The 27,850-nt window shown below is 31.7% G+C and overlaps 1 protein-coding gene across 1 annotated transcript; it reads left to right on the top strand.

Moving 5' to 3' along the window:
- Window positions 1-17,207: 17,207 nt before the first annotated feature.
- LOC127717595 (uncharacterized) lies at window positions 17,208-27,631 on the top strand. The gene is made up of 4 exons (XM_052223304.1): window positions 17,208-17,288; window positions 19,421-19,467; window positions 22,824-22,851; window positions 25,766-27,631. The coding sequence occupies exons 2-4, from the start codon at window positions 19,446-19,448 to the stop codon at window positions 26,034-26,036; spliced, it is 321 nt and encodes a 106-aa protein (XP_052079264.1). The 5' UTR covers window positions 17,208-17,288; window positions 19,421-19,445; the 3' UTR covers window positions 26,037-27,631.
- The last annotated feature ends 219 nt before the right edge of the window (window positions 27,632-27,850 follow it).

The raw sequence follows: 27,850 nt of genomic DNA, 5'->3' as shown, positions 1-27,850 counted from the left end.
ATTTTACAGCAGTTGATATGTGAATTTCGGGGTTCTAATGGTATAATGACTTATTTCTAAATATATGACAAACTTATAAATACCAAAACTATAATTTTAAATAGAATTGGCAAATTTTCGTTGTTTATAAAAAAAATATGAGTAGGACATTCTAACTAAAACCATAATTCTGTTTAATATAATTCCATATATTGGCCTTCAACTACAAATATATATACTTTTGTAAAAATTTGTCTTTCGATGGTATTTTGTAAAAAAAACGTACGAAGTTTGCCATATTACAAAATATTTACAACGAACTTGTAAAATTTATAATATTGATATATTTTGAAATGTGCAAACTGTTGAGAAAAAAATTGTAAGAATATATTTCTCATGAATATTCAAATTCCAGTAAGTTTTAACAACTTTCCATGTGCAATCCAATGATAGAAACAAATACAGGAGAAGTTGGCCAAAACTCTTAGCGGACATGTTTGAATAGGAAGGACAGATTTATTATTTTGATGTTTGTATACCTATATATATATATATATATATATATATATATATATATATATATAAATAAGGAGATGTGGTATGATTGCCAATGAAACAACTATCCATCAGAGTTCAAATGACGAATATAAAAGCAATCTACGTCAGCGTACGGCCTTCAATATTGAGAAAAAAACCACACCGTATAATCAGCTATAAAAGGCCCGGCATGAAAAAATGTTAAATAAGGAAACATCCAAGTTTTACACATACTCGACGATTTATGTTCGAGATATTTTCTAAAAATAAATCGCCAGCGAGAAAAAGTAGATCGACAGTATACGCCATCTTATAATTATTATCTAACAAAAGATAGTTCTTGTTGGTTTTCTCATGAAGTTGCTTTGATTCTTTTGGCTTAGATGAGTTATAAAATTGAGTGCAACTCACAGCGGGTGCCACATGTGGAGCAGGATCTGCTTACCCTTCCGGAGCACCTGTGATCACCCCCAGTTTTTGGTGGGGTTCGTGTTGCTTAGTCTTTAGTTTTCTATGTTGTGTCATCTGTACTATTATTTGTCCGTTTGTCTTTTTATTTTTGGCCATGGCTTTGTCAGTTTGTTTTCGATCTATGAGTTTGACTGTCCCTCTGGTATATTCGTCCTTCTTTTACGGAATGGTAAAGAAATTTCATACGAAAGATCAAAAACCAGATTGAATAAAATAACAATGTGGGTATTCGAGACCCGATTGATGAATTATATCGCTATTGGTTCGTGTTGGATACACATTAATAGATAAGCTCTGATAGTCAAATTAATATTTTTGATATAAAGCATTCCATTTGCTTACTCTGCCTGTCTAACAGCCTAGCTTAATTTGTGACCCTGAGAACTGCTGGCGTTCACCTTTGCTTCACGAGATTTTTCACTGTTAGGTTTCACTTTGTGTCAAATAACTACTAATAATGTAAATAAAATTCGAATAAGAGTATCCGAAAATGAAGAAAAAACGTTAAGGTAATAAGTACTTACGCCATGAAAATAAAAGCTCCCTCTCTTTTCCAAAATATCCCACAAACACAAAGGATACTGCAAAGCACTTCGTACCCTTTTAAAAAGATGATTTATTTTATTTCTTTAATAAGACGTAAGGTTCTGAGTAACACGAGATGTGCCATCAGCTTCAAAAGAGATTCTTGTGCTTTCAAATGTTAATGCTAATTCATCGACCCAGTCATTCATTATTCACATATGAATATCTTAAACAAATACGTGTCCATACTCTTTAAGAAATCTTTGGTGTTAGCAAGTCTATTATTGATTATAAAAGCTTTTCTAAATGGGTTCATAGACATACTCTTTAAGAAGTCTATGGTGTTAGCAAGTCTATTATTGATTACCTTTTTTAATTTGTTTTATTTTAGGATGTGGAAACATCAAATTCACATTCGAACCACTGCACATAGATTTTACTCAAAAGAATTTCAGTGTGGAACCAGACATTTCTAAATGTTTCGAATTTTGCCAGATGAATTACATTAAACACAATTATATTGGTTTTCAGCGATACAAATGTTTATGTTATTGTACCACTGATATAGAAATAGTGCCATGTGACAACAGTACTATCACAGTATGCGGGGATAATCAGAACTTCATCTGCGGATATGGGGATAATGTTACTGTAATATATGGGATAAAAAGTAAGTGCAGTATAATGAGGTTCTGCTTTCTGCATACATTGATCGTCAAACACACATTTAGTACGTTTGCTTTTTTATTACTTTCTTTATTAATTTAAAAACACATTTTTTTTTCAATTGTACATTGCTTGCGGGAGATTTAAACCAGTTCATAAATACACTATTAGTTCATATTACATACTTTTGTTTATGTAAACTGCTGTATCTCATGGTGTTCACATCTCGTTTACGCCTCATGTACGCAGGTTGTGTTCATAGAAATCCCAAAGAATGTAAAAGGCAGAAATATTAAAGTTGAAAATACTACCATGATGCACCAAGTTTAGACATTTTCATTTGACCTCATATTGCAAATAGTAAAGTGCAGTTTGGACAAACTGAAAAAAATGATCGCTCAATAGTTACGGTAAAAATATGCCACTCAAAACACGAACTAATTATGTATTGTGGAATCTCCGGTGGTATCAAATCGTAGGTACATTACATTAAATGGTGCAGTCTGAAGCTACCGCATTATTTTCACACAGAAATTTAGAAATTGTTATATATAGATGCCAGTAAAATCATAGTCCCCGCTCCAGACTTAGAAATTTTGGAAATGGCTTCAAGGCAAAATAATGAAATAATAAACAAAATTATATGTTTGTGCTTTTAATATATAGAGTTATTTCTAATTTAATCAGATTGGTAAATTTAATCTGTAATCTACTGTAAACTGCAAATTCATTATTATTGATATCGAAGGTAAAAAGACTTTGAAATGTTGTGTTCTTAAAAACGCCTATTACAGATGAAAATTGGAACTTAAATACACTTACAACCAGCATAATCAATTATAATGGTGATTAATGTTAAAAAACAAAAAAACAAAAACAATAGCGCATATATTTCACGGTTTCGTTTCATTACTTTACTGGTAGAACTGAACAATGTGAAATCTGTTTTTGCAAATATTTGTTTCAATATTTCAGTGGTAAATAAAAACTGTCAATAAGATGTAGAACCTGTTGTCACAATAAAATAAAAATAATGGTAAATCTCCATAGCTGGATATTGCTATTAAGGGAGATACACAATGACATGAGTATGTGTTAATGTTGTCAATATTCAATTGATTTTGTCTAGATCAGGTTCTAAACTCGACAAATAACACCGGTGAATGTGGAATAGTCAAAATAGAAGATAACCAGACAACATTTAGTAGTATGGAATGTTCGAACCAGGCAGCACTATTATGCTTTGGTGAGTGAATATTCTTTTTTCTTGTAATAAAACCAACTTCTTTATAGAATAACCTGGATATTGCTTATTATGAAGAACATATATAATTTGTGGTTTGATAATTGAATCAAGAGCTGTTAGTTTTATCAGGCAACTTGAAATTAGATTTAATTTTCGTGATTTGAATCATAAATCGATAAAGAACAAACAAAGGTTAAAAGTAGAAAAACGAAAAAACAAAAATCCACAAAATCAGAGAAAACAATTACACGAAAGGACAGAACCAACACAACAAAAACCTCAGATATTCCATATTAAACAGCTCCTGCTCAAATAGCAATACCCGGCTTGTTTCTTTTGTTAAGGTTTGACTCTATCAGTTAATAAAAGTGAACATACAGGGCCGTAATATTTTTTTTTTTGGTAGGCATCATACAAGTTGGCCTTGTGCTGAAAAGTATAAAACCTAACGCTGACACATTATGTTGCAAACATAGATGAATACTTGTTTGTGTATTTTAAAGTTATGCATAAATAGTATATTTTTAAAATATAACATTCGGTCCCCTTCTGCAATCAAAGGGATCCATATTTTGTGACAAGTTAATACTAGGTTACATACGCCATAAATTTATCTTATAGAAACGTTTGATTCTGATGTATGTGCTGAAGACGCATGTCTCTGCTATAAAGACATTCAAATTTGCTAGCCAAAATGTATCAAAGGTTTCGAAGTATCGATCAATCATTAACAGCCAACTTTGTGTTAGTTTTATTACAGTAACATAGTTACAACGTTATAATTTAAATTATATATGATATATAAATTATGTCACTAACCAAACAGTGGCTCCTGAACGAATAAACAGTCAACATATAACCATATCGGCCCAATGGTATTCCAAAAAAGGTATAAGGAAGAACGCTTCAAATCGACCCTTCATAAGTTTAAGGGGATACAATTACAAATTGGTTGACTTATATGATGTGGCTGTATCTTAACTAACTGGCGACATAGTTTTCAGTGTTAGATCTTAGGTTATTATAACAGTCGTATGATATGTAATTTTACAGATTGTGATAGTGTGACTGTGTGTGGATTCACATGGTAGTTGATACATGCATAGCAAGAGATACTCACTCTGTCGATGCATCCGTTTTTGTTCATGCGATTCCCTCATTTCTTGTTCGTTTCCTTGATATGGATCTTCTCAATCGATTGATAATTTATTGATTGGTGTTTAACGCCACTTTCAGCACTGTTGTGCTATTTCATGCCGGAAAGTTTTAATTGGTAAAGGAAGCTGGAGTGCCCGGAGAGAACCAATGACCTTAAGCTTCCGTGGGAAAACTGGAAATCCTAGTCTATTAAGACTGAAGTCGAGCGCACCTGCCACGTGCGGGATTTCAACTCACAACCTCAGTGTTGATCGATTGATGAGATTTAAATATCGGTTACTTAACTTAGACTTAATGAATATGAGAAAGTCATAAAGAAAGATAAGTGTCCTATTCGTTACTTCAATAAATCTAATTTTTTTTTCAGTGAATAAAAGGCAATTTTATGTTAACAAAGAGAATCCCCGACTTTCGGTAGGGAAACTGATAATCATAGTCAATTAAGATTGGAGTCGAGCGCATTTGCACGTGCGGGATTCGAACTCATAACCTCAGTGTTGACAAGCTAGTAATACAATAGTTCGACTACTAAGACCACTCAGCCACCAAGTGGTAATCCAAAACAGATGTATAAATAGTGCATCAAACCCTTAATAGCTGTGAGTCTATAAGAAGTTGTGAATAAAAGACCTTCAAAGATCTGTCGACAACACCAAGTCCCACAAAGCACAAAAAAATAAACAAAAGAGGTGGACGATACAGAAGAAACGTTCAAACGTCAAAAGTCGAAGAGAAACTGAGTAAGCCATGGCAATGATACGATATGACAATAGAGGTGGAACAGGCACATTAGAATGCCGCGGGTTTTTATATTTTATTAAGAATTACCGCGCTATAAAAACAATATTTTTATCGACTTTATTTTGAAGTTAAACACTTCTTATTTTTTTTTAAAGCACTTAAACATTACGTTTAATCTATTTGACAGACAATGAAATTTTAACAGCATATCCTAACAAGACAGAAAATTGGGGAAAAGCTGTGCAGTTTTGTCAAACACAAGAAGGGTTGATCAGTTCTGTAGAGAATATAATCAATCAAAGCTTAGTAAACGTGACAGATGGAACATACTGGGTATCTGCAATTCGTGGTATATCCTACACATCTGTTCAAGGTGGATATTAAAGCAATTTGAAATAAAAGTCAAATCCAATTCCCTCTGAACATGTTTAAAACCAGAGTCATTCTTGACATTCACAGGATGACAGCTTCATGAGTTTAATTGCAGTTGAAAAGAATATAGTTTATTTGTAACAGTAGTATACAGCTGTTCAAAAGCCATAAATCGATTAAGAGAAAACAAATCCGGGTTACAAACTAAAACCGAAGGAAACACATCAACTATAAGAGGACTTCATCAGATTATAAATGTCTAGAGATTACTTAAAACTGCCGTTATAATAGATATTTTTGCAAATTTCAATATTTATAAAAAGTTATAAGAAAGACATATCTAAACCGAAAACAAAATTTTGTTGGAGGTAAAGCTAAGTATTGACTTTCCGATTCATACTAATTCATTTTGGTGTAAATATGTCCTAAGATGCAAACCAATCACTATTGAATCGAAATTGTCCCCAAGGGCAATTTGGATTTAAGGAAATGTTCAAAGCATTGATATTTAAAGAATTTTTAATATTCAAATTCAAGGTAATATGTTACCTTGTTACTTAAACACAGGGGTAGTTGGGATTACCTATTTAAATATTTTAAGGGGTGAGACCTGGTTTATGTGAGAAAACTCTTCCAAATGTTTAGGAACTCAATTGTGTGTTTTAACCAAGAAGTTATTGACACAGTGACCAAGTGATGATGTTGTTTACATTTGGTTGAGAATGATGAATCAGCATCTAAGAAAATCGGACAAGTTTTACTCCTCCAACCTCGTATTTGATTAAAAAAAAAAACAATTTTTTTCATAAATATTTGTCAATCAGTTAAGTAATTAAGCAGTGTAATATCTTATAAAAAGTCTGTGTCACATAAATCTTGTTTGCTGTTAGTAGACATTATATTGTTGATATTATCTGCATTTATAATTTGATTGCGTGTTATGCATGATACGCCGTTATGTTGCTAGAGCCTGAGTCTAAGTACACACATTCAGCTGTCATACTGTGAATATCTGTAAAACCCGATTTTTCTTTCGTATTTTAGTGAAATGCATTCCTCCTTATTTCTTGATTTCGACAACTATTTAACAAGCCATGTTTATGTTTTATACAACAAATCGTGCACCTGGTATCTGCAAGTATTGATGTGCCAAAAAAAATATTGTAATGAGACGATATGTTTACTTCTATTGATGTACTCTATTTTACATGTATGCTTCAATGGGTTTTTATGTTGTTGGCGATAATCCGAAATATATTATTATATTCGTGTAGAAATACAAGCGCCATATTCATTCAAAATACGTCAGTGCAATATTCAATATCCATATATACCGACTGCTTTATATAACTAAAAATCGTCTCATTACAATATATTTTTATTATCATAGGATTGATGATTTTCTTTCTTGATAATTTGAGAAGAATTAAATAAACACATTCTTAAATGATTCACTCTTAAGAATATATTAGTCCATAAAAGTATGAAGAAACGCAAATTTTTATGACAGTTAAAATTTGAAGGACCCATCTCGTATTGTGGTTTTGTTTCTTGACGGTTTCTATTTTTTGTGTTTTTGTTTGATTGCTGTATTGTTGACATAAACCCCTATTCTTCTTTTATTCGTATAAAAAGGTAGACCCATTCCATCAACACGTCTGCTTAAATCTCCACATAAAAATAATCCACCTAAGGTATTTGTTCGTATGACGTTGCGCACGATGTTGGTACGAATTCCATTTTTCTATAGATTATCATATAAATAAAAACGTAGACTGGTCAGTTCGATAAAAATATATTGATTTCTGGTTGAATTTATTACAATAGACTTGAAAATAAAGAAAAATAAGAACCGAAATTTAAAATACCAAAAATTAAAACACTCACTTATCCCATTTTTACGCAAAAACCAACGTTACATTTTGTGTGCCAAAGAGCGGAGTTCCGTTTCTTTCATACCGTATTTTTTCTCCGATCATCGTAAAACTTCACAAGATTATTGTTATTGCTATAGTTATTCGCGTGTTAAAGCAAAATCTATGCTGAAGCCGTAAATCGGAAAATGTCATTTTTGAAAACTATCTAAAATATGTCCAGGAAAGGTAAGCATATATCGGGTTTGCGCATTTATATCGTGACATTGGAAAAGCTGAGAGGAAAAATATTTAAGATATTTTTAAAGTTTATTTACTTTATTCCTAGATCATGATATTTTTTTGCCGGAAACATGCGTATAGTTCCTATTGCAATGGCTTCAAAAAGTATAGCCATCTTGTCACGAAGAAAAAAAACAATTGAGGTTTTAACCTTCCGTTTATCAAATAAGCATGGTTAGATCATAGAAAATAAAACTTGGTGAAAAAAGTTTTTCTGTTTTTCTTTTTAAACAATATAATGTATAATTTTTTTCGTAAGGCAACAAGATTTTTAGATCGTTTCAAAAATTATACCCGTTTTGTCACAACGTTCGCAAAAAGTAAATGATGTCATGCTCGGGTTTCAACTTTATATTATAATTATTTGTTTCTAGTTTAATTCGAATGAAAATAAGAAATATAAGTTATAATATAACCTAAGTATGAGAAAGGAAAAGTTTAAGTTTAAGTTTAAATGTTATTAAATCAAATGATATAAAAAAAAATATCGGGTTCATCGTTTTTTAGCATATTTGTTTAACTTAAGGAACGTTGTTTAGACATGCTAAAGGTTTCAAATCGTCAAAAAAAAATGTAAAACTTTATTGTAAATAAAAATATTTTTTTTTAGAAAACATAGAGAAAAATAATTTCTGGCAATTAAAACAAACAAAGGACATGCATAATACCACAAAATCGGAAATGAGAAAAACATGACTCCCAAATGTTAAACTACATAGATAGTTTGCGACAAAAAAAGCATAGGGAAAAGATAAAACATAGAAAGGAAAGGAAACGGAATGCGACGAAAGGAGTATGTATATGCAAAAAGTAGGGAATATAAATTAAATATCTATTTTATGCTAAAAAACAAATCTGTGTAAATTTGGAAAATAATGTATGCATTCATTAATGCGAACTGCTGGCAAAAGGAAAATTTTCAATTATGGCCTGGAAAGACTGACAACTCCTATAAATGAATATTCATTAAATATTAATATATACGACCACTTTGAGTTTCATTTGTAAAACTATGCATTTTTCGACAAACCGGAATCAGGTTACCAAATAAACTACAGTTAATTGACCTCATCAATCATAAGCTTGAACGCTTGAAACGTTGAAATTGTCAAAATCGCCTTATTATAAGGGACGTCGTGTAACGCTTACTAGTATCAACATCGTGCGCAACGTCTTTGCTTTTTTGTTTTATTTTTTTTTTTGCTTTCATACTTCTTTTATACGTGCATATTTTTATGTTTTCCAACTGTTTTTTATGCTCTTCCTCGAAAACAAAAAGTTAAAACAAAAAGATTCCCAATTTAAGAACACGTGAAACATCTGAAGAGAGTTTCATTGTCCTCTCGGAAAATCGACCTTTTAAAATGATTGTCATCGGATTAAAGAGGAATAACTCTCATAAACGTTTCCAGTTCGCGGAAACCGCGATGTCATAAACCGTTGACGGCCTAATACTGTTCCGCTTGTATGTGAGCATACACATTAAAGGGATTTGTCTTTAATTGTATGTATTTGGTTTTCAAATACAAACGGCAATAAGAAACAAAAGTCAGTTATTACTCCTGATAATAGTTGCAGGTGGCGCCTCAGCCAATGCGGTCCTATCAAATTTCTACGGATAAGAAATACTCATTGAGACAGATAGATAGATAAGGCCATCAATATCTTGCTCTTTTCCCTAATGTCTAATCGAGCTGGTCATGTTCTTTATACAGAAAATTTTGAACAATAGACTTCGGAAATATGTTTTATAAAATTGTTCCAGTTTTTCAAACATATTTTGAATAAAAATGTCATCCCGTTTGATGAATTTCTTTCAATGGAAAAACTATACAAAGCGGCAGTTTTTAAGATTTGTACGAAACATCTGTCCTTGGACTTCATAATGCTAATTATGCTATTCATTTAGACCAGACTCAAGCTAGTGACCAACTCCAGCGACCATTCAAGCTAGCAACCAATTCTATTGACCACTAAAGTTAGCAATGAGAATCAACTTGTCAAAGAATCATAATGCGGTAAATGTGAAAACCACAAAACCCCATTATGAAAAAACGTTCTGTTAAAAAGAAATTCTAGCTACCAGAACGGTATATATTGTTTTTAACGTTTAAATGACCAGAGATGTCCAGCATTTGAAGTGAAAGTGGGACACCAATGACGTCTGTAGCTGAATGCACTGACTAGCTTGCTTGCTAAATGCCGGCATATTGATATGAATGAGTAAAGAAATATATAGTTTCTATAAAAAAAAAAAAAAAACGTGCCAGCAATTCGAAAAAGTCAAAACATCTAAATGAAGCCTTTGTCAGATATATAATGGTTGATGAAATTCTGTATATGTCTATTATTGATACAGTCTGTTAACGATTTTTTTTTATTCCGCTGCATTCAAACACATACTATATATTATCATACATGTATTTATATAAATGAAAGTGAGCCCCTCCCCGGATTTTACACCATCGGGAAAGGAACAAGTTGGAAAAATAACCATATTTTGACGTCTTCTTAACGTTTTCTGTGTTTTCCAAACTCTAAACCTATCATATCGTAAACTTGTATCAATAATTGCAAATAAAATATTAAAGACGTCTATCCCCTAAGCATATAATGTCTATATAATAGCACATGGCGGATCAGAAATGAGAATAAAAAGTAAACAAACTGAATTAAAAAAAAATAAGAATATTTGTCCATATTTTTTCTATAATTGTAAAAAGATCTACCCATTAATACTAGAATTAAAAGCTATATTCTCAAAAGTACACTTGAAACATGAATTAATTCTACAAGAGATAAATGTGATCCTAGGTATTTATGACAGGCCTATAAAGGAAATTATATTTGGCAATATTCTAATATGCATAGCCAATAGACAATATGGAAACTTCGAACTCTAATAAAGTTTGAAAACATCACTTGCAATAATAATAGAATTATTAGACAATTTTATTGTGAACTAAAAGAAAATATCGTTTTACGTTTAAATCATTTACAAAATAAAGAACAAGATATCAATAATGATCTGGTACACTTATTAGATCAGATATGTAATAATTAGGTCAAGTATGTACTTTTACTTTTTTAAGTTAACATATCGACAATTCCATTAAAAAAAAGGTGATTTTGTTTACCTTCTTATTACATTTCCATTGCTTATAAAAAAAAAATAGAGCAATGAATATAACCTGATTAAAAACTTACCTTGTTGTAGACAGGTATCACTGTTTATAGATCTGGTGTGATCAATTTAATGCATTATGTTGGGTGTGTTTGACTTGGTTTTAATTTGATATAAGAAAACTACAATATGTAATTTTATCAGTAAAGTGGACATTTATCTCGCCTGTTTTCTCTGGACAGGAGTGAGAATGTAACACAGGGACCATAAGTATGCTCTCCTGGGCTACTAAGGTAATTGTAAAAGGATATTGGAAATAAATTGTATTTGAATTTTAAAAAAACAAAAAAACAAAAAGAATATTTGTCCATGATGATTTGCTCGCACAATCATTTTCCTTATTCAGTGAACCGTCAAATTTGTGACAAAATGTGACAAATGAACGAACGAACGAACGAAGGAACAAACACACAGACAAGAATATCATGCGCTTTACTATCGTAGGCCGAGCATGAAAATAGATAATTAATGTGAAGTGACTTAAATTTTTTCCTTAGTACAATGTATATGCTTTCAAAAAAAAAAACGAATTAAGAAAAATACTATGTGCGATAGAATTACTACATACTGGCTTTCCATACACTCAACATCCTCAAATATCCACGTAAAAATCATTTTTTTTTTGGGAGTTAGGACCTTTCGGGAATTGTAGGTGTTCAAAGTCGCTGTTAAAAAAATGTACGTGTCCACCGTACACTCTTTCGGTAAGCCTCGCCAGCTCCGTACGGCAAAGTTCTTTACCAGACATGGCTCAAATGAAAGGTAATAACTTAGAGAAGGGCCCACTGAAATGTTTTTTGGGGAGTTAGGACCTTTCGGGAATTGTAAGTGTTCAAAGTTCAAAGTTACTGTTCAAAGTGTACTCTTGTTTTTTTAAATCAGGAGTCTTTTTTTCCTGTCGATACATTTCTTTCAAATAAGGGTGCATGCCGTACATAATAGTGCACGTATAATTTCATTTGAAAGTACTAATTATCGGCATAAAATACACTCTTGTAGCTTGGTCTTCCATATGTTTTCATTTTTAGTATAAGAAATAGACCGTAAAAGTCCCTTTTCTAAAAAAAATACAGGATTTGAGGATACCGAGTGTATGGAAAGCCAGTATATAGTAATTCTATCGCACATAGTATTTTTCTTATTTGAAAGCATATACATTGTACTAAGGAACAAGTTTAAGTCAACTCACATTAAATATCTTTTTTCATGCTCGGCCTACGATAGTAAAGCGCATGATATTCTCTGGTCTGTGTGTTCTATCCTTCGTTCGTTCGTTCGTTTGTCAGTTCATCCGTCCGTCAATTCATACTGCATTAGATTAACGTTATTGGTGAATGTAGTTGAAGATGAAGTTGTAGTCAGATCAACTTGAAACTTAGTACACATGTTCATAGGGGATAGACGTCTTTAATATTTTATTTGCAATAATTGATACAAGTTTACGATATGATAGGTTTAGGGTTTGAAAAACACAGAAAACGCAAAGGAGACGTCAAAATATGGTTATTTTCCCAACTTGTTCCTTTCCCGAAGGTGTAAAATCCGGGAGGGGGCGCACTTTGATTTATATGAATACATGTATGATAATATATAGTATGTGTTTGGATGCAGCAGAATAAAAACAAATCGTTAACAAAGACTGTATTAATAATAGACATCTTCTTATCTCTATATACAGAATTTTATCAAACATCATACATCTGACACAGGCTTTATTAAGATGTTTTGACTTTTTTCGAATTGTTGGCACGTCTTTTTTTTATAGAAACTATATATTTCTTTATTCATTCATATCAATATGCCGGCATTTAGCAAGCAAGCTAGTCAGTGCATTCAGCTACAGACGTCATTGGTGTTGTAGTGTCACACTTTCACTATAAATGCTGGACATCTCTGGTCATTTAAACGTTAAAAAACAATATATAGCGTACTGGTAGCTAGAATTTTTAATGTCTACTTTTTTACAGAACGTTTTTTTATAATGGGGTTTTGTGGTTTTCACACATACCGCATTATGATTCATTTACAAGTTGATTCTCATTGCTAACTTTAATGGTCAATAGAATTGGTCGCTAGCTTGATTGGTCGCCGGCATTGGTCGCTAGCTTGATTGGTCGCCGGAATTGGTCGCTAGCTTGATTGGTCGCCGGAATTGGTCGCTAGCTTGAGTTTGTTTTCATTTAGCATCAGTTTCCCATTGTTATATAAGAGAAAACGTATAGTCTTTTATGCCTTCATATGGGATCCTTTAAAACGCTTGCTTCTAAGAAAAGTTTTAATCTCTGAGTGTCGGTTTTCTCTCTCACAATTTTGCAATTACTAGAGAAGTTATGCAAAGCCAGACATGCACAACAAACATGCTTGCAGTGAGCATTTAGACCGTTCCTGCAGCACATTCACGTTGACGGGAAAAATACTACAATCACAATATATTGATACGTCTACATTGTATGTTACTGACTTTTTCATCTGGGCACGGCATTCACTTTTTACTAGATACATATTGTTTTCAGTTGCTAGACGAATATACTTTTGACATTTGTCCTTGTATAAATTGGTGGCATCACAATCTAAGGATTTAGATATAAATGTGGTATGAGTGCCAATGAGACAACTCTCCATCCAAGTCACAATTTGTAAAAGTAAACCATCATAGGTCAAAGTACGGCCTTCAACACGGAGCCTTGGCTCACACCGAACAGCAAGCTATAAAGGGCCATAAAAATGACAAGTGTAAAACCATTCAAACAGGAAAACCAACGGTCTAATCTATATAAAAAACGAGAAACGAGAAACACTTATGAACCACATCAACAAACGACAACCACTGAACATCAGGTTCCTGACTTAGGACAGGTGCAAACAAATGCAGCGGGTTTAAACGTTTTAATAGGCGCCAACCTTCACCCTAACCTGAAACAATAGTGTAATATGACAACATAGAAAGACACACTATAAAATATCAATTGCAATGGCTTTATTCAATCAAAAGACATATTAACAAAAACAAGTGAACATACACTGAACGAATATATTTGATCTATGACACAATGTAATTACAACATTAATAAAACAAGGGAGTTAGATGTAAAACAATATCAGAAAGACAACCATAACCTTGGACAAAATGCCGCCAAATAAAATAACGTACACAGGTAAATAGAAATAATTTTGTTGTAAGGTATACATGGAGTACGCAAAATTTTTCACCAAAAAAAATAATTTTGTTGTTCATAGTACGAGAACAGAAGTGAAAATTTATCGTCATACTAAACACTTATCAAAGGTGGTAAATATTAAAAATAGTGAGACGAGATATAACAATAAATAAGTAAACATTAAATAACAAAAATACATTACAAATTGTATCCAAGTATGTTTCAACTGCACCAATTTTAAACTCCACATATTAAAATTCAGTATTCCTATCGTTATGCTCTGACATTTCAGTTAAGCTCATTGAAAAAATCCTCACCAAGGTCTCCCTGTTTCCAAAAATCTTGCTTTCTATCATAAGCTTCCAATCTGAAAAGTATTGAAAAATAATTTATACATTATTCGAAAATACTGATTTATATAAACAGATTGTAGAGTACATAAAGCTTCCACATTTTCATGCCGATGATAAATAACAATTAACTGAAATAATGTACTTATTTCATAAAACAATTACTTCACAAATAAGTATCATTCAACATATTATTTACTTGTTAGAGTATAACAATATTAATATGTGCATTACCTTTCAATAAGTTCACTCTTCCTGCCAGATAATTTTGCTTTTCTTTTCTTCAGTTCTTCTTCTAACTATCGCAAACTCCTAGATTCATAATTACTAGCCATACTTTATCATATTAAAACAATTGTTAAGCAAGAGTGTAATGTAATAATAAAAAAGATTCATTCATTTATTTCATGGACAAACACACGCGAAAAACATTACAAATTAATCATATATCTGATAAGCCGGAAACTAAAAAGGACGACATTTGCTAGTGCGCCACCTTGACTTTCTGAAATCTATAAATGTTCGATTAATGCAATAGAATCTAAAATGAAATAACACCTACCTCAAAAAATTTCATTTTAATGAGATATTATTTAAATTTGAAGCATACAAGAAACGGAATAATCTTGATCTTGAGAGTTTTCATTCGTATGACGTCAAGTTTTCCCTTGACGTTAATGCGCCAAGCTCATTCATGAAATTTCGCGGAATTTAATTTTTCTGTAAATTTATACATTTTCCAAGGTCTAATGCATTATTTCTTTTTATTATTCAGTAGAATAGAAATGTCAGTTATGTTTTTGTTTTTTCAATCTCAATTTGCTTGAACCCCTTGATCCCATGCATCTGTATCGCACATGAATAGATCAGAATGAAGGTTACGAAAACAGTTTCGGCAACATGGTCTATCGAAGTGTAAACCAGGGAAAAAATGCTAACGGACCAATCCAATTCAATCCCATCAAATTCAAGTATTTGTAGATATGCAAATCATATAAGAATTATTGAAAGAGAACGGGATTGTGGTTACGACAATTGGAACCTATCCTTCGTCATCTGTGACAGATATTCTATAACGGTCAACTAATTCGTGATGGCAATCGTAAAATTTTTGAAAGAATGATTTCATGACTTGGAACTCTTGATTTAATAGCTTCCTTGTAAGCAGCAACCCTCTATCAAGGAAATCATGATAATACAAGTAATATAATCTCTGAATATCGTATTAATTGGGAGATATATACTCCATATGCAGGCGTTGCTGGAATATTGCTACATAAAAATGAAAAGTTTACAATAAGGGAGTTGACATCATCTCTTTTGTTTATAAAGTCTTGTTCTCTATCGACCTGCATTTTCAATATCTAGATGTAAGTAAAGAATTTTCAAATTCATGTTAATTTGAAGAAATTTTTGATGTTTGATTCTGTGAATGAAACAAATACAAGCAATTAAGACCTTCAGTTTTAGAAATATAAATAGCAATATAAAATAATAGATGATTGAGTACGGTTTTCAGAAAATAAATCCTCTACCAAACCCATAAAAAACAACATAAAAACAGAACAAAAAACAAAAACAAAACACAACACCACCAGAAAGTCGTCTGTTAAACGGCAGATTAATTCATTTATTCACGATATAGATTAAAACAACATACATGATTTAATAACTGAAAGTTTAATCAAACATATACAAACTTTACTAAAATTTCTCACTTTCTTTTAGATTCTGACAATGCCTTCTGTGTTGCCTCCTTTATTGCAAATGGCAAGAAAATGACACCTATAGTAAAATCATGTGATTTTAAACTCCCCGTTACATGTCGAGATGGATCATTTGGTAGTTACAGAACATCAACAGAGAAATGTTACACCACAACAAATATGGAAAACGTTTCAGGTAATGATCAAATAAACAAAATAAAAATCTGTTGTTGAATACAAAATATTATCAATGCGAAAGTAAAACATTTCTTTGCTTTAAGTTTTAAAAAGTGATGGAAACTTATATATGTTATAACTTGTGTTGGTAATTACAGGCATGATTAGATCGAATAAAATCTGTCGGGGGAAAAACTGAACTGCATTTGTGGTTAATTTGTTCTAAAGTTTGAATTATGCATAATATGTCCACGCATAATGCAATACTGCGCCTACCACCAAAAACATTATACACTCACCTTTTGTCTGTATTTAATAAAACAATAAGGATATGAGGTATGATTCCCAATGAGACAACTATCCACCAAAGTTCAAATAAAGTGGGTGTAAGCAATTAGAGGCAACCGTACTGCCTTCAACACTGAGTTCAGGTCATTTTACCGAAATATGCAAAAGAATTAACGCAAAAAAACAGATTCGTTAAACCTCACAAATGTTTTCACATGATATTAGGAATTGTTTTAAGAGCCATTTTTGGGTACGTTTTTTTTTTAGGATTTAATTTGAATGAATCAGTATCACCTTTATTTTCCTAATCACTGCCTAGAAACCAAAGTATGTGTATTGAAAAGGTTGCCAAAGTCCTTAATCGACTTTTTTCTCGTTCGACTATCTTAATAATTATCGGAAGTATATATTTGTTACATAAAGAAGAATTATTAAATTGCACACCGACTTTGTTTCCAATTTTATACTTTTTTCAAATCATTTCAGTTCTTTCTACATCGCTGACTCAAACAAATCTGATAATTATAATTGCCAGTGGATGTATTGGATTCATTTGTTTGGTTTTAGTAGTTACGTAAGTATTGCTATCATATTAACCATGTAATGCCATTGTACACCTCCTATTTTATTTTTTTTTGTCGGAATTGCTTAACTATATTTGGATTTCCCTAAGACAATCACGGACTTTGCTATTGGTTTATCTTGGTTTATTCCTTTTTTGTCACAAATCCTCCTAAACACTTTTCCCAAATGTATTGAAAATTTCCCAGAATCGTAACAATGTGCACCTTCTATAGATAGTCTTTTATGAGAATTTGTTTGCTTTTCCCCTCAGGATGTCATACATCTTGCCATAACTTTAGTTAGAGGCGTAGTACTTCTAGCACATCAACATTTTTTCCGAACGGTTTATTTTTGCGACTTCTGCAAATCCAACCAGAAAAATATACGGGAGTACATATTGGTCGAGAATGTGTCGAAATTTATGTTGTCTATTTAAATACATCAACTCAACAACGTTAGAAAATCAAGAAAATAAATTGCGGCGAAGATCTGCTTTGCAAAATCGGTTTATTTACAATATGACGTACAAAAAAGGGGAAAGATACCAAACGATAATAACACATTATAGATGTGTTGCGTTTGAACCAATCTCTTCGATTTACCTTCACCAGAAACGCACAGCACTTTGAAAGCCAAGGATGTACCAGAGCATCAACATTTGAAGAGCTATATAACCAAAAGGTACCTCAGATACTAGCCACAAAAAAATCCATCTAAGGTCAACCTTGCCTGAGTGTTTTGGAACCTTAAATGATGTCTTAAGTCGCAAAAAAACTACAAGACATAAAAAAGCAATCACATAAGGTATAGAACCACTAATTCGGACCCAGTCTCAAAAAAATACAGGAAAGTTGTATATATTTATACAAAATAGTTCCTACGCATAGCTGTAACTTTGTCAATAACTAAAATATTTGGGTAATTTTGGTATGAAATGAAAGCTTAAGACCTTTAGCCCTCAGTAGAAACTTTAATAAGAGTTTCTCATTAATAACAAAAAAGAAATAGGAAATTAAGATAGGGGGCATATATGCCGTGTTGTTCAGAACAGAAATAAAATTGAGAACGGAAATGGGGAATGTGTCAAAGAGACAACAAATACCTGTTTTTGTAGTAATAAAATTTCGGGAACCAATGCGCTCTAATATACAACTATAGGTATGTTGAATTTTTCAGCACAAGTCAGGGTAAGGTATAGTTTTGACATGAAATGATTGTTAATATATTTGAACTTAGCGGCAACCCTCGTGATGCATATTGTAAATCAAGATACGGTGATATATTTTACTCAGTAAGATCGTTGTTAAAGAAGAGATCATGGGAATGTGACCACAACGAGTTAGACATAGTCATGGTCATTATGGATATATATATATATATTTCGACTCTTCAAAATTCAAGAGTCTATCCTAAATTGAGGTAAACTATATGGCCTTCCAAATACCGTTTCGATCCCTAACATCACTGAAGAGACTTTAATTGTCGAAATCCGGATATGGTGTACTAATTTTTGCACCTTTTGTTTGCGATATACCGTCTTTTCCGCAAGTTTATTGTTTTCTGTTTGGTATTTAATTAATAATTTTAAAAGATCCATTTTGTAACATCTTGTGATTCGTTTATTTGGCAATCGCCAGTGGCAGTCAGCAGGGTTTACGAACATCTGTTGTTCGACCTGTTAGTCAAATGCGTTTTGTTAAAATATACTTTTTCATTTTTTTGGTCTTTTGGAAAATGTTGTTTGTGCTGTATGTGGACCCCTCTATCAAGAAATTTGTTTTGCATGCACACGTATACAAATTGCGGTTTTTATCCAACCGCAATCATAGGTTTGAACGTTGTTTTCAATTTAGACTTGTTTATATATATAATATATATATATATATTCAATAATGGTTATTCAGAACATGATAGCATTGCCTTTACATTTTTTTCTTCACACATGAACAATAAATCTTTGTTTAATTGATCTACGGTGCACTCGTGTAATCATACTATAATCCTTTGCAAAGTAGGATTAGAAATCATTCATATTTCCCCAAAAAGAGTCTTGATATGTATTCAAAAAAGCGAAAATGACTTAAACAGTTATTTGATGAAGAAAAAAGAAGATTTACAAGACATTTTTTTTTTCAATTGTAGCGTTCTTATTTGTAAGCGGGGAAATATGAAGTATAAAACAAACTCAGGTGAGAGGTTATATATTTATAAATATGAGAGGGTGTTATAACATATACGTAAATGGGACAATAATCAACGACAAAAACAACCAAAAGACATCGAGAGGGGAAAATACAGTCTTCAACAATAGATAGGAGTCTACATAATATGTCAATCTCTAAATCACCCGAGGTAAAACATTGAGGCAAACAACTTTAAAATCAACCATTAGCACCAAACTATCACCAACAAATGTGTGTATTATATAAACAAATTGTTACGGATGTAGAAACAAGTTTTTTCTATGCACCAGCCATATTTTGTTAGTTATCGTTAACGTTTGGTGTTTCTTTATGTAGTCTGTCAGACATTTGAAAATTAAATAATTTTACAAACCTAAGAAAAAACTTCACGAAAAAAATATTTTATTTCCAAGCCCGAAAAAATGTCTTGTCATAAAACTTCTTTAACTTTGTATGGCTTATGATGCCTCTTTCGAGGAAAATAATATTGGACGATCAACATTTTTACTGGCTTATTCTAAATGGCATGTGGCTATAATCCCGAAGACGTGAAAAAAGTTTAAAGGTTTATTGTCATTGAAAATATCCAGCTGTGTTGAGTATTGAATCATGGGTTGAAATCTGCATAACAATAGATTTTAAAAAGTTTACTTTTTTTATTGAAGCTTTATTCACTTTGCAGAATAGTTAAATGACTAAAATAATAATTTAATTGTATGGGTTTCAATAGTACAGTACATTTTTTATGGAGAAATATCAAAAAGTCTACACGGAAAAAAATTATCAAATCAGGCAATTCTAAAACAGTTCAGATTGACAAATAGTTCTTATATCAAAAAGGTTATATGTTTAGCACAATGTGAAAGTTTATTCATGTTATTTTGTACTATTATTTCTTCATAACATTTATGTATGTTAAAGTAAACATATTAATCACCTAGTTCATTAATACGATTTTGTAGCAACTATATGCACAGGATTCATTTGTTTTTTCACAGTTTGATTTAGAAGAAAAACCATAGTTATATATAAAATACAAATTGTTACACCATTGCTAAAACAGTTCTGTATTAATATTCTTGTAATGGTTAGAAAATACATCAAATAACATCATTACAAACTTAATCCCAATTTCATATTGTATTTTTAGAAATTTGCCTATGACGTCACTTTTTGTGGCGTTGATATATTCGTGTGACGCACAGTTCATTATTCTATTGTGCTGTATTTGTGTTCTGCCGTAAATTAATTTGAGTTGTTCGTTGTTATTCTGTGATTTACATGTTGAAATGGACTATTATATTATTTCTTTATGTATTTCTCTGACCTGAATGTTCTTGCATTCATTTATACTTTATTCCTGTCACGTAATGTTGTCATTTTAGCGGTACTTTTAACATTGCTATATAAGCGGGAGGTTTGGCAAGCCATAAAACCAGGTTCAACCCACCATTTTTTCTTAAAATGTCCTGTACCAAGTCAGGAATATGGCAATTGTTATTACATAGTCCGTTTTTATGTATGTTGTCGTACGTTTTTTTGTAGAAGTTCAGTGTTTCTATTGTTCCGTTTTGTTTCCTCTTATAGTTGATGTGTTACCCTCAGTTTTGGTTTGTGACCCGGATTTGTTTCAGTTAAATCGATTTATGACTATTGAACAGCGGTATACTAATATTGCCTATAATTAAACTATACTTTCAACATTAAAGATAGAGATTTGACCAACTGAGAAAATATGTGGTAAACCAGTCAATAAAGGTCATTGAACAGACTTCATAAACATGTTGAAAATACATATAAACATATGGAAAGTGAAAATGTAATTTTCCCCATGTCATGTCTACATTTAATTGTCATCACACAATGGATCTGAATAATAAAGGATCATTATGTTACTAATTTCGCAAAAGCTAACATATTTGGTACACAACATAACTTTCTATTTTGATAGATCAATATTTAATGTATTATGAAAATAAAATTCATTCTCCCAATTAAAGATATAAGATACAATTTTTTTTAATGTATAATAAGATATGAAACATCTGACAGATCGATTTGAATGCCTTTAAAAGTAGACCTAAGTATCTGACATGCCCGATAAAATTTAACAAGTGTTGAAGAGTTTCTTTGTTTCCAGTTCATTTTCATTATTGAGCAGCGACCAAAGAAAACGGGGTGTGATCTACTAAAGGTCGCCATACGGGCTTGAACAATAGGCACACTCATACTGTAAAGTCAACTACAAAATGCCTGTGCAAGGCACGATGTCAGTCATTTAAAAAGAGAAAACAAACGGCTACTTCATGCTTAGCTATGTGTTTATCTCATTGTTGAAGGTCGTACGGTGACCTTTAGTTGTTAACGTCTATGTCATTTGGTCTATGGTTGAGAATTGGCTTATTGGCAATCGTACCACATCTTCCTATTTTTATATGAAACAAAATAACAATTATGTCACACAGCAACCAGTAACAGGAGTTGGGCCCCTTAGTCAAATGAAACTGTTAAAACAGATTTATATCTTTAACGAGTTTTATTTAAATAACAAATTATTTAGGTAAGATAATAAATTCTGCTTCGTTATTATATACATTGTATTTTCTTTAAAATTATATTAATTCACCAATTTCACTCTGAGTGACCTATATACTTTTTCTTGTTTTCTATAAACTTATAATTGTAGTATTTCATATCTAAAATATGAGAAAAGTTTATCATTTGTTTCTAACTGAAAATACGACCGGTTTCGAAAAAGGTGTAATTTTCCCTTTATATCTATACTAAAGACACTGAAAAAATATTATTTATTCAGGAACTCATTATTCCCTTAAATGGACGGTGACAACAGATGTTTTCCTATATTTGCAATGTACATATTATAGGGATCAACTGTGTAAATTGTAAGAAAAATCTATCATTTTTGTTTGATACCCCCATACCACATTAAACAGTCATTTGAAAATTCTGAACCTAAAAACGCTTACTCTTTTAAGAGTTTTTAGTTATTTGTTTAGATATTTTCTTGTAAATTCAGTACTATTCAGGCTTTTGACTTGCAGTCAATCCAGTACTGTTGGGTAGCTTTTCACACCATGCAGTGTGATGTTTTGTACTGGTAAATAACAACTTCTTAACAGTCTGTACATAGACTGAACAGATCTTAATTGACAGCAGGCAAACTTTCTGAAAAGTCATGGAATTGACCACAGTGAATGAATCTGTAAATTAACTGAGGACTGAACATGACTTCATATATATATTTATATTCTTTTAAATTATGCAAATTAAAATATAAAGGAGTACAAATTTATCACTATTTTTGTAAAAAAAATAATACAGGTATACAGTTTTTGTTTCAGGTAATAATCAACATCAGAATCGCGACAGGTAAGCTGTTAATAGAAAAAGAAGAGGTTTAGACGGAATGTTTCTATATACGTTAAAAAGAGGCAGATGATACTAAATGGATAACCAAACTTATAAATCGATGATAAACTGACAACGCCATGGTAAAAAACGAAAAACGACCAAAAGACAAACAACATTATACAAAACACAAGAAAAAGTATAACAAAAATACTAAACTCTAAAGCAAATTCAAAAAGGGGAAGTCCATAAAAATGGACAAAATTAAACGCTATCAATTAACGAAACAAGTGCCATATTCCTGACTTAGAAAAATAAATACCGAGCAACATGAACCCCACCAAAAACCGAGGATGATGTTAGGTGCTCCGGAAAGGTAACAGATCCTGTTCCACATATAATTACTCTTTTGAAGTATTTATTTAGTATTGAAAGATCGTCACACTTTTGCATTTCTCAGTTAATATGTAACGCTCATTCACACTATACGCTCCTTATAGAGTTCATGGGATTCCATCAATTTATGTGTGTTATCTTGATTCGTCTCGTCTCAATCGATTTACGAGATTTGAACATTTGTAAATTACTGTCTCTTTAATTTGGTACCTTTCAAAAAAGCTCATCTAAGATGATTAAAATCGTTCAATAGCTGCAAGGCAAACTTTTAAAAAAACGAAAACGACGAAAAAAAATCAGTGTACACAACACGTCATAAAAAATCTAAAGAGTGAGAAACAAAATCCGAGAGTAATCTCGGGTATCCCAGGAGGATGAGCAGATCCCGCGCTACATGTCGCACCCGGAACTAGAATAATGTTTTGCTCGTGTTGGTGTTGATGCTTGAAACTGTAAAATGTATTAAGCATCCCAAACATCGAGCTCACCTAATGAGGATTATTCCTGAAAGAAATGCTGTATGCACTTTCAAATATACACTGATTGTACATTTCTAGTTTATAAATAATGTAGTGGTACGGAAACGAATGTTGTAACTTCCACAGAACAAGAATAAACGTTAAATGATACTGTTTGATCTCCTTACCCTTCCGGAGCACCTAAGATCACCCCAGTTTTTGGTGGGATTCGTGTTGATCAGTCGTTAGTTTTCTATGTTGTGTTTTGTGTACTATTAGTTATCTTGGTGTAATCAGGGGTGTACAGAATTTTACACCGTTGTTGAAAATTCATACAACCTGAGGCGCAGCCGAATGGGTGTATAAATTTTCAACAACGGTGTAAAATTCCGTACACCCCTGTTTACACCAAGATAACGAATTTATTTCTTATGAACAATTCCTTTACTCATTTTTAAACCGGGATGTAAAATTGAAAAATGCTAATGAAAAATTTCCAGTGTTTTATTTTTTCAACGTAGATGTTGCTGCGCATTGTCAAATACTTTTTTTCTTTATTTTGGGGATTCAGAAAAAAAAATTTGTTCTTTTTTTTTTTATTTTTTTTTTTTTATTTTTTACAAATTTTTGTCCTCAAATTTATTTATCTTTCATTTTTTATATTTTTTTTATTTTACATTTTATTTATTTTATTTTTGTTTTTTTTTTTTTTTTACATTTTTAATTTTCTTTCCTTATTTTGGCAATTTTTTTTATTTTTTTATTTTTTGGCAAAATTTTATTTATCCCGGGCTGAACAAGGGTGGGGTGTTATTTACACCGGGGTAATTGACCAATCAGATTGCAGTATTTTTCCTGCATAAGAAATAATGTTGTTTATCTGTTTGGCTTTTTCTTTTTTAGCCATGGCGTTGTCAGTTTATTTCGAATTATGAGTTCTAATGTCCCTTTGGTATCTTTCGCCTCTCTTTTGTTCTGCTTAGTCCCTTTTATTTCGGCTTTTAATGGTGTAGGCCCGGGTAATATCTGCATTTCAAAGTTACACAATGAAAAAGCTGTGTGTCCATTCATGGTTTAACAATGTTTTATTGAAATGACCAATTTGAAGGTATCCATAATACCATTTAATCAATAATAGGTGTACGCTGTTGTGTAGTTTTGCAAATGATATCGATTGAAAAAGCCATAAATGATATATGAATGAGTAATAAAAACGATATATCTGATATGGTATGGCTTGATATATTGACTGCGGAAGGTCGGTAGTGAAAATGGATGAACATGTCAAAAATATCCAACAGATTCTTTTGTTCGTACTGATGAAAGTTAATCACAAACACTCTTTGACAGCAGCCAATTGGAATGTCTAACTTATATTTACAAATATGACAATATATCCACATGAATAAACTCATCATAGATACCAGGATTAAAATTTTGTACTTCAGACGCGCGTTTCGTCTACAAAAGACTCATCAGTGACACTCGAATAAAAAAAATAAGATTGAAAGGTAAAATAAAGTACGAAGTTGAGGAGTATTGAGGACCCAAAATAACGAAAGGTTTTGCCAAATACAGCTAAGGTAATCTATTCCTGGGGTAGAAAATCCGTGGAAATTCGAAAAAACTAAGTTTTATAAACAGTTAATTTATAATTATGAATATCAATGATGATATATGTCAACACAAAAGTGCTGCCTACTGGGCTGGTGTTATTATCGGAGAGGAAACCATCGACCCAGTGGTTGTAAATAAACTCGTCATAGATACCAGGATTAAAATTTTGTACGCCAGACGCACGTTTTAGAAGTGGTAATTTAAAACTAAAGGAGTGATTAACATTTATTTTTCGCAAGTTCATGACCGTGCAAGTCCTTTATAGATGATCTTGGTCGTAATAGTAACAATCGTTTTACATACACTTAACAATCTATATAGAGCATTTTACAGTATAAAGCATTGTTAAAGTGTCATGTAGTACATCTTCTTATTTATTTGATTTTGTAAAGAGAATCGAACACATTTTGACAAAGAAGAATACATATCAAGTAATTTGTGTTGATGATTTTTATTATTTTCAGAGATTATAACGATTTGGATCCAAATAGACAGGAAATGCATGTCTATAACACTACACAAAACAAAGATTATGACGATTTGGATCCAAATAGACAGGAGATGCATGTCTATAACACTACACAAAACAAAGATTACGACGATTTGGATCCAAATAGACAGGAGATGCATGTGTATAACACTACACAAAACAAAGATTATGACGATTTGGATCCAAATAGACAGGAAATGCATGTATATAACACTACACAAGACAAAGATTATGACTATATTTGAATCCAAATAGACAAGAGATGCATGTATATACCACTACACAATGATTATAGTCATTATACGACGATACTTACTTTCAACCAATACCGTAGATTCATGCATTTTATATAGAGTACCAATTTTCGTTGATCAAGGAAAGATTGTATGTGTGTGGATACTTGATTTTGTGGTTTGTCAAAGTTTGCACACAAGCTTATAGGGAATAGTATTTCGATGAACACTTGAACGCGTGGTTCACCTTTCCCCACGCAATCCATGATAATTGGTACTCCAGGAATAAAAATGATTCCATAGTAATTGGAAACTCTTTGAAATAATGCGTAATTTTCCTGATGGTGTACAAGAAATGTCACGAGTTTTCATACCTTTAGTAGATGCAAATTTTGTTTTATTGCGTAACACAAGGAACAGGTAATTATCAGTTCTGATATTTTAATTCATACTGGAGGAGATACATCTTTGCAGAAGCTACAATTTTACCTTTTGAATCTGTCTATCTGTATGTACACAATATGTCCTTTAAATTTATAATGTCTTGTTTCCAGAAATTTTAGTAATGCTCTTTCTTCGTTTACTGGTAAATTAAAGTGATTTGTCACTCAGAGAACAATACATTTTGATTGGATACTTACATAGGATCAGAAAAAAAAACAAATAACGCAACGTTTTAATCCATTCGCCCCTAATCCCGCCTGTAGTCGTAATTGCAATAGCCATTCATTCATAGCCCACATGAACCTCCGTACCTTTTTAGAACTGCCATTGCTGAACTGTGTTGACAACAGGGACTTCAATCTTGCAATTCATAGTCCATAAACTCTTTATAGATGAGTAAATGAGTTTAAGAAAATATGACAACCTTAATGCCTTTATGGAGAAAAAAATAAAATGCTATGAAAACGGATATTTGACATGCATGACTTGCCATTAATAATTCCCGAGTAAGACAATGAAGTAATATTGACTTCCAGTCAACAAAGATGTATTGCTTTAACTACAAAGTAATAGTTAAATGACAAAAGAAACATAGTTTTGTCAATGTTCTCCTCTGAAGGTCGTATTAAAATCGAAATATAGACAGAAATTGGCACAATATTCAGCTTGGAAAGGTTTGCACCCATTCGCCCATCTGTCGCCTCCCAATTTCTTATTGGTTAATTTATAATGATAGTTTTTATCCCAAATCTATTCAATTGTGAATTATTATATGATTTATATTCCAATTTGTATCAGCTTCATTTGGTAATTTTCCTTCAGGAAGTCAACATAAAATACACAATTTCACATATTACCATACAACATAGTTTTTAGTTCTTGTCAAAATCTATGTTTGAGCATAGAAATGGGGGTAATTACGTAATGATTTGTAAATAATAACTGTATGTAGTCCTGCACGATAATATACTAGTAGTGTGCTTAAAATTTAGAAATAAAAGCGTCGTTTGAAATGATGATATTAAATAAGTCGTGTGTATTTACATTGTTTATGCATAGCAATGATCTCATATCGAAATAAAACTGATGTTTCTAACGTGCATATTTCATTTACTGCATCATATGCAACATTATCACGTTGTATAAAGGGTTTATGAAAAATGTAAGCACACATACTCCAGTGCATTTATCTGATATAAAAGTACAACTAATTATCTTGTTCTTGTTACTTTTCATTCTTACGGTATATAAATGGTGTACACATCTCCTTTAGAGGTGATAGTATAGATAATCTTTATTTGAAAATACATTTAAATAGAGTAACTTTGAAATTTTGATAGATAATTGTAATTCGAAAATTCAAGAACTACTTTTATATAAGA

The sequence above is a fragment of the Mytilus californianus genome, unplaced genomic scaffold (genome assembly GCF_021869535.1).
Source record: "Mytilus californianus isolate M0D057914Y unplaced genomic scaffold, xbMytCali1.0.p SCAF_10, whole genome shotgun sequence".
NCBI lineage: Eukaryota > Metazoa > Mollusca > Bivalvia > Mytilida > Mytilidae > Mytilus > Mytilus californianus.
This window is presented reverse-complemented; position numbering and strand designations above follow the sequence as displayed.